General features: G+C 41.5%; 1 protein-coding gene across 1 annotated transcript in view; it reads left to right on the top strand.

Moving 5' to 3' along the window:
- Positions 1 to 12552, top strand: part of rsrc1 (arginine/serine-rich coiled-coil 1) — a 116598-nt gene that overhangs the window by 45577 nt on the left and 58469 nt on the right. The window contains exon 6 of the mRNA XM_079556273.1: positions 8655 to 8706. Coding sequence (XP_079412399.1) covers positions 8655 to 8706 — 52 coding nt within the window. The remainder of the gene's footprint in view (positions 1 to 8654; positions 8707 to 12552) is intronic.

Raw genomic sequence — 12552 nt, 5'->3', positions numbered from 1 at the left:
CATTTTGTCGTTGATATGTAAAATCTGTTTGATTTTTCCTGATGAACTCAACCACAGAAGCTGCTGGTTGTGCCATAATTAGTGGGCTGTTGGAGATGTCAGCTCCATTACGTGCTCTAAGACTTTTATTGTGCGTGTTTGTTTTGTTTTTCACATTTAGCAGATTGTCTGAACACGATCAGTAGCAAAGCAAGAGGAAGACTGAAGCTAATTGCTCCCAGTGCTCTGAGTTACTTTCTTTTTTCTACCCTTAGACACATGTACAAGCAGCGCACATTCACTGGCAATGAAGCAACTCGTTTCTGGGCCCACTTTTTCCTTCCTTGCCGGCGGAGGAATGCGAGTGGAAGCACTGGCCTACAGCGGCTAATCACTGCAGATGCGTGGACTTCTCAGAGCGAGGGAGAAGAAAGCCCGGAGCCCGATCAATACGTGAAGAATCGGCCTCTTCTTTAGGATTACGGGCTCAATCAGCAGCTGTAGCCACTGTTTTATCGTCCGCACCAGGGATGGATAGGAGCTGAGGGGAAGAGCAAACCAGACCAGAGTTTAGTGGAGAAGCAGGTGATGAAGACGTTATGGAAGACAGGGTTGTAGGTTCAGCTAAGGCCACACTCTTCAGAAAGGGATACATTAGCATTGTTTATGAAAAAATACTTCTTCATTGAACAGGTTTTACTCATTACATTTGCAGATATAGTAGTACTTTTATTAGAGATGCACTGATCCAGCTTTTTTTTGCTACAGATACCGGTACTAGGGTTGGAATATCTGCTGATATCCGATATTTACCGATACCAAGAGACTTTCTTAAAAGTGGCTTTCTCAGAGTGAACATTTTATTGACTCTTCTACATTGCAAATCGATAAAGGCATATTTTATTGTCATGTTACAGATCAATTATCAATTATATCTATTGATAAAGTCTTGGATAAACATTTAACAAGGATGACTTTTCTTCACTAACTATCCTTGGGTATATGACAGGCTTTAGGTTACATTAACATAAACAACTAACATTAAGTGATCTAATCATGACAACTGTTAGATCAGTTATTTATTAAACTAAAACACAAACACGTGGCTTCAGCAGTGGCCGATTTTATTTTATTAGGCTACTTCAGGAATTTCTATCATAGTTTCTGACCCAGCCTTGATTAGTTTTCGTTGGCATTAGCATGTTCCTGCTAGCTTTAGCATGCTATTTCTAACCACAGAATTTTGCCCAGCGATCAAAAACACATTTGCAAAGGTTAAAACTAACTCAACGGTTGAATTCTCCAGGTTCTTAGCTTTACAATGTCATACTGCATGTCCATATTCACTTAGATTTAGGTGGTGACAAAATGCGTTGAGAGCCAAAACTGGATTGGTTCAGTGTCGGATATTTGTAGCAGATACCCAATATTGGATTTTTTCCAGCATCGGCTCCGATATCCAATACCAGTATCGGTGCATCCCTGGTCATGTTGTCTCTCCTTCAGTTTTTTTATTTTCTTATTTATAAAAATAATAATTAAAAAGTCCCATAAGATTCTCTGTAAAAAAAAAAAGGATTTGCCTGGAAGCTGCTTTACAACATTGCAGCTCGTTTTTACTAAGGCAACAGAAACTACTCCTTGTTTTTGTTCTTTATTTGAATGAAATTAACATTTAGTTCAGTGAGTGTAGGTAGCTACTGGTTTACTGTTTTGTAGCTTGTACATTTATCCTCTGTTAGGAAATGTATATAGCCTCCATTTGCTCTAAACCTGCTGTCTTCGGGGGCTGCTGATGTTGGTGTATACACATGTCCCTTAGTGAGTTGAAGAGTTTAGGTCAAACAGTCTGGTTGGCCTATTGACAGACAGGAAGCAGCAGCTGAGGTCAAAACCACTTTCAACTTTTCAGCTTCTCCTTTAACATAAAATATATTAAAAGTTCACCCAAGTTAAGCACTCCAGAATAGCTTCTCCTCTTTATCCATCTTTATTCAATTTTGTTAAATTAACTCATTAAACACTTGCCTCTTATCTGGCCTGTCCTTTGTATTGTGCTGTCTATCCTTCCCTCTCCCAGTGAGATTACACAGGATAAGGATGAGGCTAAAGCGGCGCGTGCAAAGAGATTCTGCAGCGATAACACAGAGGGGATGGGCTGTTGGTAATCTGCAAACACATTTCCATGCTTATTACACTAATGATTGCATGATATTTGATGTAGCAGCTGGGTTAGGGGCGGGGGGTCTATAGCTATATCTACTGAAGCTACAGAAGAGGGGGGATGGCCCTCTCTCCCTGTCTCATCTCTGCGCCCGGCTAAATGATGGAGTAATTTGAGCGACCTCTGACATGGGGCAGGCCCAGACATAATTGCATGTCATTCTTTTGGAGACGAGAAGGCTGAGAGTTTCACAAATGCAGCTTTTTGCATGTCAAATTATTTGGTGCTTTTTTTGGTCGTTTGCCAATGGACTTGTGCCCAATTGACCACACTACAGAAATATAAGAAAGATTGCATTATTTTCCAAATGAGGACATGACATTAAGAACAAGAACAGCAATTTTCATATATCAATAGGCGAGAACTAGTGGCTTTACTGTATGTGCTTCATCTTAATGGCATCTCTGGATGTCAAGGGCATGGAGGAAATTAAATCGGAAAGTGCAGATAGACCAAAGAAGATATTATCTCGGGATGATTGCAGTTTTGATAGGTATTCCAGTGAATTTCATTTTCTCCGGATGGGGAGAAGATGAGTTAGCCTGCACATTTGCTCATTTTTCTTCTACATGATTTATGTGAGTTGAGTATAAAACTACACCCCGCCGCCGCTGCCATCGCCGCCGTCGCCATCACCACTGCCCTCCCACCCCCCATTTATCGGGAACACATACATGCAAGTGCATCCACACGCTAGCGAATAAATGGACGGGTGTAGCAGTTTAAATGTATGGTCGTGTGTGGGTTTTTTTTTTTTTTTTGTGTGGGTGTGTGTGTGTGTACGGATATATTTTGCGCGTCGTAGATATAGCTGCCGCTGCCGAGCCATCAGTAGGAATGATTCTGCGGAGACGGGGGAGTGTCATTACTCAGACTTGTTTACATTCTAAATACGTAATGAAATCTTGTTGGTAATAATGACGGGAATAAAAGTTTGGGAAATTGTAAAAGTGGTGAAGTTTGAGAAATGAGCCGCGGCCTGTGAAATAGCATTTGGGGGCAGGAAACGACATTATTATGCAGTGCTCCTGCCTGCCCGAGACATGAAGATGAACTGCTGGCGGGCCATAAAATGCTGTTAGCCCTAGCCTGAAGTATGGCGCATTGTAAAAAGAAGCCCCGATCCCATATTGCCATTATATATAAAAGTATAGCCATACACAACATTATTTTTCATATAAGATGAGCTCCGATGCAGAGGCCCGGACCCCTCCCTAAATGCATACACTGATAGGCAGATTTGGTTTTTTTTCTCGCTTCTCATAAAATATATAAATAAACATATTGCCATGGAACCCATCTCTGCCCTGATCTTATAGACCTCGATATTAAAAACAGAAATATTGCATTTTCGAGGGGCTCTGTTTTCCCCCCTGTCCTCTTTTGGGTATGGGATGTCGCGGCGCAGTTGTTTAGGAGTTGGGCGGGAGCGCGTGGAGGAAATGCAGAGCAAGGCTGAGCGAAACGCAACGAATGAAAGAAAATGGAAACAGATGAAGACTTTAAGAACATAACGAGATGAATATTGGGGGCACATAAAGAGAGTTAGTCGAGGTGGGCGCCATGAGTTCACATATTGAAATGCTTTATTGACAGTAAATAATGGTCGCGTCGGAGCAATTAGGATTAATGTTGCGCTCAATGACGCTCTTGTTGTGGCAGTTTTTCGGAAGTTTCGGAAGGTGGTTTGAATCTGGTAGTTTCGGGTTAGTTATATTCATAATAAAATATTTCTTCTTAAATGGTTTGATACGCAGAAGGTCCATGCAGGTATTTTAATCTGACAGATCAAGCCACATGTTCACAAACACAGGGCTGGGAAACAAAAGTCGCTGTAGGTTAATACATTAAATAATACAATACAATAACAATAACGGGGAGAGAAATGCTTAATTTAGTCATGCTCATTAAACCCATACTATTCAATACAAAATATCCGGCTTAAAGGTCAGTTTGTCAATGTCACAAAGGTCATGACTTTTTACCATCTGAATAGTTCTGCTGTTGCTCTCTTAGTTATCGCCAGTGGTGGAAGACGTACTCAATAGTAAAAGTAAAAGTATTTGATAACATTTTTGCGTAAAAGTATATAAGTATGCATTGTAAAATGTACTTTATAAGTAAAAAGTAAAAGTATTGAAGAGTGTAATGTGCAGAGTTTTTTTTAATCATTTGAATCAAACCAGGTCTAAACGAGTTAACCACTAACTCGGTTCAAAAACAGAAACTAAACCAGGTCTAAACCAGGTCTAAACCAGGTCTAAACCAGGTCTAAACAAGGTCTAAACAAGGTCTAAACGAGTAAACCACTAACTCGGTTCAAAAACAGGAACTAAACCAGATCTAACCCAGGTCTAACCCAGGTCTAACCCAGGTCTAATCCAGGTCTAACCCAGGTCTAAACCAGGTCTAAACCAGGTCTAAACCAGGTCTAAACAAGGTCTAAACAAGGTCTAAACAAGGTCTAAACGAGTAAACCACTCACTCGGTTCAAAAACAGGAACTAAATCAGATCTAAACCAGGTCTAAACCAGGTCTAAACCAGGTCTAAACCAGGTCTAAACCAGGTCGAAACAAGGTCGAAACAAGGTCGAAACAAGTAAACCACTCACTCGGTTCAAAAACGGGAACAAAACCAGATCTAAATCAGGTCTAAACCAGGTCTAAACAAGGTCTAAACAAGTAAACCACTAACTCGGTTCAAAAACAGGAACTAAACCAGATCTAAACCAGGTCTAAACAAGGTCTAAACAAGGTCTAAAGAGTAAACCACTAAGCCGGTTCAAAAACAGGACCTAAACCAGATCTAAACCTGATCTAAACCAGGTCTAAACAAGGTCTCAACGAGTAAACAACTAACACGGTTCAAAAACAGGAACTAAACCAGATCTAAACCAGGTCTAAACAAGGTCTAAAGGAGCAACTCACTGAACCAAGTCTAAACTGGGACTAAACCAGCTCATTGTTATTGTTTATAAATGTAGTGAAGTAGAAAGTAGAAAGTAAAAAGTATTTTTATCATCATAAAATTTTCTGACGTAAAGTAAAAGTACCTATAATTTGTACTTTTTACTTGTACTTTTTGCTTTGTTACTTTCCACCACTGGTTATCACCATTGTTTTAATAACGGCTGACAACACCTCCACATGTAGCTCAGCTGACGGAGTGCAGGCTTTGAAAGGTGAGGGCGGAACATGCACAGTCAGAACCTGCTTCAAAGTTAGTGAAATTATGCACGTTTTCTTTAGATTTTTTTTTTGTAATTGTTTCATCATTCGTTGTGATCATTGAAATTTGATTAATTTCACAGCTATGTTGCATGATACCTTAAATGACTCCTGTTAGTTGGGAATGTTTTAGGCCCATAGCTGTCTCATCTGTCCGAGTGATTTAACTTTCTTGACATTAAGGCTACACTATTTGGTATATACGATTTATGTTTTAAATTCAACATTCAGTTCACTTTGCTCAATTTAATTTATATGTCCAGAAGGTATTTCAGAACATGTTTAAACAAGACGGTTTATACGTAAAAAGATGGAAGATGATGATATTTATACTTGCAGTCATTTGCTAATTCAGCCCTTCAGATTGTGAGTTGGATTCGATTTCGGTTAACTGTGCAGGCGTATTTGACATGTCTGACTGTACAGAACAGTTTCCTTCAGTAACAATACTTCTTCCTTCGAAAAGCCTAGTTCTGGTTCACTTATTCTCTACCTAATATACTTGTCAACAAAGACACAGCTCCGCCGCTCCTCAGCCCCTCTCTGTACTTTACAGTTTAACTTCGTCCCATCGTTCTCTCTCTTGTGCACTTTGTTGGAGATCAGAAGAAATGAAGAGCATCTCTCCGTCTGTCTATTGTCCCCCTCTGTCTGCTGCTCCTTTAGTCGCAGTGTGATTATTTTCTAGAAGGAGACGACACAACTCCACAGTCCCTCTCCGCTCTTTCAGACTGCCAACACACACTTCCTTTGCTTCTGTACATTTATTTGTGTGCGTTACATTTCTAATTGAAGGGGGGGGGGGACCTCTTCAGATGTGGCGGGTGCCTCTCTCCCAGTGGGGGGCGCACAGATCCACCTCTAGGGAGCACAATTAACACCCTTTTATTGTTTACTAATGAATTACACACACACAAACAGTAATATATGGCCGACCTAGAGACAAAAATAGATGGTTTGTCTGGAAGGGACTAATTGTGTGTTTTTGTGCATTTAATTGTGTTTCTCGCGCTGTGTCCTATTAGCATATTTGCAGCCTGACTTCGGTTTAGCAGCGCTTGTGATGATAATTAGAAATTAATTAGCCTGTTTAAGCCTTTATTTAGTACTACAGCCACCGGGAAACCCACTCATTTGCTTCCCTGTTTGATTTCACTGCATTTTCGCACCTTTTGTCAGCCTCTCAGTCCGGGAAGTTTTGAGCAGATAGAGACACAGTAGTAGATCTTATCGCCGGATTCATCTGAAGACAAAGCCCAAAGTTTTTGTTTTTTCCTGATGAAACAGAAAAGTTGTGAGTCCCATGTGACGCGGTGTTGTGTTACAGCGATAATTTAGCTGCCGCGAGTGCATTGAAGAAGCGCGGACACATGCCTCCAGGCCAATGTAAACAAATGCTAATGTAATTAGTGAGGGGGCGGCGTAATAAACTGTAACTAAGATGATTGCTCAGCATGCACAATTATCTGCTCGGTTATGCCATGATGTGCTCCTGCTTTGTATGAACGGCGGGCCAGGACTGTAAATCCATGAATGGTGAATGACTGTTGTTTTTACAGCGCGCACAGCAACAATGGACCAATAATGGAGATTTATGTAAATGTCTTTTTAACAATATGGGAGCTGATTTGAGAACTTATAAGAAAATGATGCTGTTGTTTTTTTTTCTCTGTGTTGTTATTTATTCAAGTCGTTCAGCCAAGACAACAGGAACGAACTAAACAAGCGAGACTAAGTTGTGTTTCCGCGTATCTTTGCGTCAGTCTTCTCTCTCAGCATAATGGGGATTAGTAATTTCATCTGTCGAGCCGAGCCAGCGAGCGAGACTGTGATCTACTGTCACCTGCTGCAGAGGACGCACGCACACACGCACACACACACACACACACACACGCACACACACACACGCACACCCTTCAGAGCCGTAGTCTAGATGCGCATCCCATCTCCACCGCAGCTCCCTGACATTGGTACATTAAAGAGGGTCATTATATTTCCCCCAGCTGCCAGAGAAAAGTGACATTTTTACAAAGTGACAAGTTTACAGTTTGATAAATCCTTTTTTTTTTTTTGCTCTGGGTAGAGCCGTGTGAGAACGAACTGTCAGCTAAATGATGCTCCCAGGCAACCGATTTCGATCCCGGCCCCATTAGCATTTAATTTCTCTGTAATCCCGCGCACGCTCTTTGTCGCTGCATGGTAACAACAAGGGCCTCCAGTCCCCGAAATTCTCCCAACGTGCCCGAGCCATCATTCTTCCGTGACAATTAAGGCTCTCAAATCTAATAGCAGTGATATTGGAATTACTGCAAAAGCCTTTTGAGGGCATGTCAGAAAGTACAGCTGTCAGAGGCCTCCCCCTTGCACAAGCACACTAAGTGTTTCTAATGCACTCTCACACGTGCACTCTTGATAGGATCGGGGACTATGTGGAGTTTTGGGCTGTGATCTTTGTAAAAATGTGCTCCCGGTGCCCTCTTATCCAACTCTCTGAAGACTTGTTACAGCAGCTTTTGTTTTTTCGCTCTGTTCCCTCCGCCACTCTCTCTCTCTTCCCCTCTTTGTTGCTAAATTTCTCTTCATCTTTCCCTCATTGATTCTCCCTGGTGTGGCTGATGTTGTGTTTTTTAGACGTTCCACATCTCGCTCGCTAAACGTCCCCTGTTGCTCCACAAGGACAGAAATATATTTATACAGAGCGGATGATATTTGAGCTGGGCATTTGAAGTCTGTCCTGTCGCCGCTGATGCATTTTGATGTGTTACGGCTTTGTTTGACGCTTAGAGGTAATAAATGTTGATTGTTTAGAAATGGTGCGTTGCAACAGGTTAATGTCGGGTGGCGGGGCTTAGGTTTCAAGTCAAAATCAAAATAAAAGTGCTGTAAATTATGGACGTTTTATCAAATACAGCAACTTTTACTTGGGTTAGTTTGTAGCACGTTTTATTAAAGTTGTGTCCCATTGTAATCCTGTTTTGTTAATAATAATGGCTCACACTTCACTGTTGTCATATTCATTCACCCCACATTCAGTTGGTGGCTAACTTAATGCAATATTGTACTATATGTCTTTGGTTTGGTGTCATTTTCTCATTAGCTATTAGATATTCTATATTAGTTGGCCACTTTTGGTATCTCCATTATTTCTTTGTATTCTTATTGGTTTGTATGCAAGACTCACCTGACAGCTTTGTTTTTAACTGTTTCTTCTTTTTCTTTGCAGGCTCCATCAGAACAGGCCAAGGTCCGAATGCAGCTGGTTCTACAGGCTGCAGGTAAGGCTCTATCATGTCTCTATCAATAACAGGCAGTCAGTGTTGTTTTAGTCTCCCCACAATCATGTACTCTATCCGCACTGAACGTTTTTTAGATACCGGTACTTCAACAATACTTGGTTTTCGATACCAATACCTGAACGATACTTTTTTTTCATACCTATAATATTTGTCATCGCATATTTACAATATCAGGTTCATCTCCAATGTCTCCAATCTCACAATGTGAAATTGTGGTAAAAATAAGGAAAAAATGAGTTAAAAATGGGAGAAAATGTAGGTAAAGAATTAGGAATAAATTGGGTAAAAAATGGGTGAAAATGGGGGAAAAATGGGGGGGGAACCTTAGTTAAAAACTTTTACACTTTCTAATTCTGCACTTTGTGACTTGTGACTGCCAATATTGCACTTTGTATTTGTATATTGAACTTGTAGTAAATTGCCTTTTGTTATGTAATTTTGTCGGACTACACATGGAAATTAGCATAGTGCTAAATCTGGTGCAGCCAGCTTTTTACACTGTTTCAAACAAACAAACAAAAAAAAAAGAGCAAAACTTAGGGAAAAAATTGGGTAAATAGGGAAAAAAAATGGGTCCGATGCCATTCTGGTATCGTTTAACGGTACCCAGCCCTGGTAATATAACAGAAAACGTATTCTTTTAATAGGAGTTTTCATACATATACTTAAAAATGTGCTATTGAGCCAACAGTTGCCTTGGGGCTCAGAGGAAAACGTGGCGGTCCCACTCATTATACACCACATTCACACTGGCAATGTGATTTAAATGTCTTGCCCAAGGACACAATAACAGTATGCACTGGGAATTGAACCACACCCTCTGGTTATTTGATGACCGCTCCACCAGCTAAGCCACTGTCGCCCAAACTAAACCCTCAAAAAACAGTGTAGGGGATGTGTACTTTTAAGGTGATGCTACTTTTTGTAAACAAACATTTTGAATTATACATACCCTCTTGTCTTTATCCCACTGGGGGGGATATTGTTATTTTCTTTCCCATGTCGTCATTCTGCGTGCCACTGTTTGTGTTTGACACCCACGCCGCCGCCACTAAAAGGCTAATGTGGTACTAATGGTGAGGCATCATAAAACTGAGCATATGGCTTTGAGTGCTTTACGCCAGACGGGCGCAGCAGACACACAGGCTTAGGGCCAGACTCGAGACTAGAGCGAGAGGATTTGAGCGCTCCGGACATGTCTCTGGTTTTCCTCTCCCGAGACGCTTCCTTAAGAACCAGTTTATGGCTTGGTCAAAGATGGTCACTGCTGTTCCAGGACTGGCCTGTATCAGGACCCGAATCAGAGCCAATACAACAATCTTGCCTTTTCTGCCTGTCTGTCTGGCCAGCTAATATTTAGTAAGAACAACTTCTGCTGGATTTTTGGGCATTAGTATTTCGTCAACCTCTAAGCATAATTGCCTAAGGTTTTTTGGGAAAGTAGGGAAATAAAACACACTTCGTTATCCTCATAGAGATGACTCAGCCAGAGGATGTTTCTTTGGTTTTAACAAGCCTTTTGATTAACTCAGGACATAGCTATTATACATAAAACATGCATCCGTTTTCGGAGAGTTGAAGGAAACAAAAATCTCATTTTAGCCAAAAAACTATTCAGGCATATATCTCCTCACAGTATATTTGGAAATCATCATCAAACCCAGCTTAATGGTGACTTTAATAATAATATTTGTGTTTTATTTATGACTTGGCTTGTGCCTCTGAATATGTATCTTGTGCCGATACACTTTACTTGTCTTTGTTTGTTGTTGTGAGTCGACAGGACGAATCAGGCTGTAAGAAATGAGTGACAGAGGCCTTGAAGGAAGTAGCAGATGTTGGGAGGCAATGTGAATGCTAATGTCCTGACGTAGCCGCGCAGCTTAAGCCACCTCCTCCTCCCTCTTCCCTCCGCTCCTCTGTGAGCGCCCGCCAGCCTTTCTCTCTCGGGTCTCCTGACATCCTTAAAGCCCGCGGCTCTCCTGCGCTCTGCTCTTTTCCAGCGCCTCCCTCGCTCCCTCCTTTTGTCCGTCTATGGACTCTCTCAGTCAGTAGAGAGCAGATCATCCCGTGGCTAAAGCGGCTCAGGCCTTTGTGTCGGGGGCTCTGTGGACCTGTAATGAGCCCCCTCGGCTGGCCCGCTGGCCTGCTTAACGCTCACTGGGGGCTTAGTGTGAGAGAAGATGTGGAGGTGAGAGGAGGGGCACCACTGGCCCCCAATGAAAGAGCTGGATAGATATGTTTATGGGTCACTTCCTGCTTGGCCTAAATATCAAAACCCGCACATGCACGATCGACAACACTTACCTTAATTATTAATTCAACCCGTATTAAATTTGCACAAGTCCTGTTATTGATCGATAAAAAGCGTCCTTCGGTGTCTATTAAGTGAAAAGGGTCCGGCAGTAGATGATGCAGTTGATTGATGACGATATTTATTTAATTTTTTTTCTTTCAAAGTCATCCTCTGAATAACCTCTTCATACACACATGCAGAAAAAGTGTACATATAAATTACTTTTCAAAGCAAGTCAACAGTGAGCATTAGCAGGACACCCACAGAGGACCTGTGGGGTAAGGGTCATCAAAACCTCCGCCCTTTCCCTTTTCATTCATTGACCGAGGCAAAACAAACACTCTTATAGGATCTCATAGGATCTCATAGGATCTTTGGAAACATGAACTTGGGCAGCCTATCGATAAGTTTTCCTTTAGATTCTACTCACTCTGCATTTCACAAATTGTTATAGCTGTTTATACTGTTCTCAATTAAGCCACAAGGAAGACAGTGTTTCCTCGCAGAGTTTTACATCAAATCATATATTAATATTTTTCAAACGTCATACGGCACAATGTAGTTTAATATTTTAGTTTCCACTCTGCTGGAGGTTTTTCTTGTGGCATAAAAGGCCAGGGAGGTTGTTGCCTAGGACAAGCTTAGCTGCATCATAGGATCACACACAATTCTTCCTCAGTTAATAAGGGGAATTAGCCTTCTCAGCCGCAGCAGGGGTCCCATAGACGCACTCCCCTCACTCTGAGCCCTGCGCTGCTTTCGGTGCGTCCCGAGCCCATCCCCTTAGGCCTGACAGATGTGTGCTGTACAGACCACATACATGGAGGGTGTCACCTTACCCCCTCTGGAAATAAAGGCCTAATGCGCCACATTTAGGAGGGTGCCGCCCTTTGTTTGGCCCGGGACGCTGAGATTCAGACCGAAAATGGATTTGCATTTGTTTTAATTCCTTTCAATAACTATTTTTTGTTGTCTAGACTATCAGGACCTCTTTGCATCCTCACTCCTGCTTGTTGTGACACTGTTATGAGTGTCGCAGGTAATGTGCACTTGAGGATCAGGGGGTTTTCTGTGTACTGCAGCGACCGAAGGGGAAATGCCCACTAACCTGTCTAATGTGTTATTGTAGAAGCAGCAGGACACCACTTTGAAGAGAGGAATGTGGCGTTAACAAGGGCTTTGTGTTAGATAATGCTTCCTAAAGATTTGTTTTTGTTGACTTTGAGTTGAGTAGAAACCTGTGCCTGGTATGTGACTTGGACTCTCCAATAATACACAAAGACACAAACAAAAATAGAAAGAGATATGTTTTTTAAAGATAAATGTTCGATAAATGCACTGAGAGTGTGTTACTGTATATGCCCTTCCTGTATGTAATAGACTGTGTGGGAGTTCTATTACAAAAAGAGCATAATAGCCATGACTTATTCAGGTTTATTTCATTCATTGGTGACATAATAGTTTTTGTACTTCCTGCACCCTGTTGAGTTTGTGTTATTGACATGAATAGTCTGAGCTTTGTTGTTCCC

The sequence above is a fragment of the Gobius niger genome (genome assembly GCF_951799975.1).
Source record: "Gobius niger genome assembly, chromosome: 1".
Classification (NCBI taxonomy): domain Eukaryota; kingdom Metazoa; phylum Chordata; class Actinopteri; order Gobiiformes; family Gobiidae; genus Gobius; species Gobius niger.
Note: the sequence above shows the minus strand (reverse complement) of the source record. Positions and strands in the feature narration are given on the sequence as shown.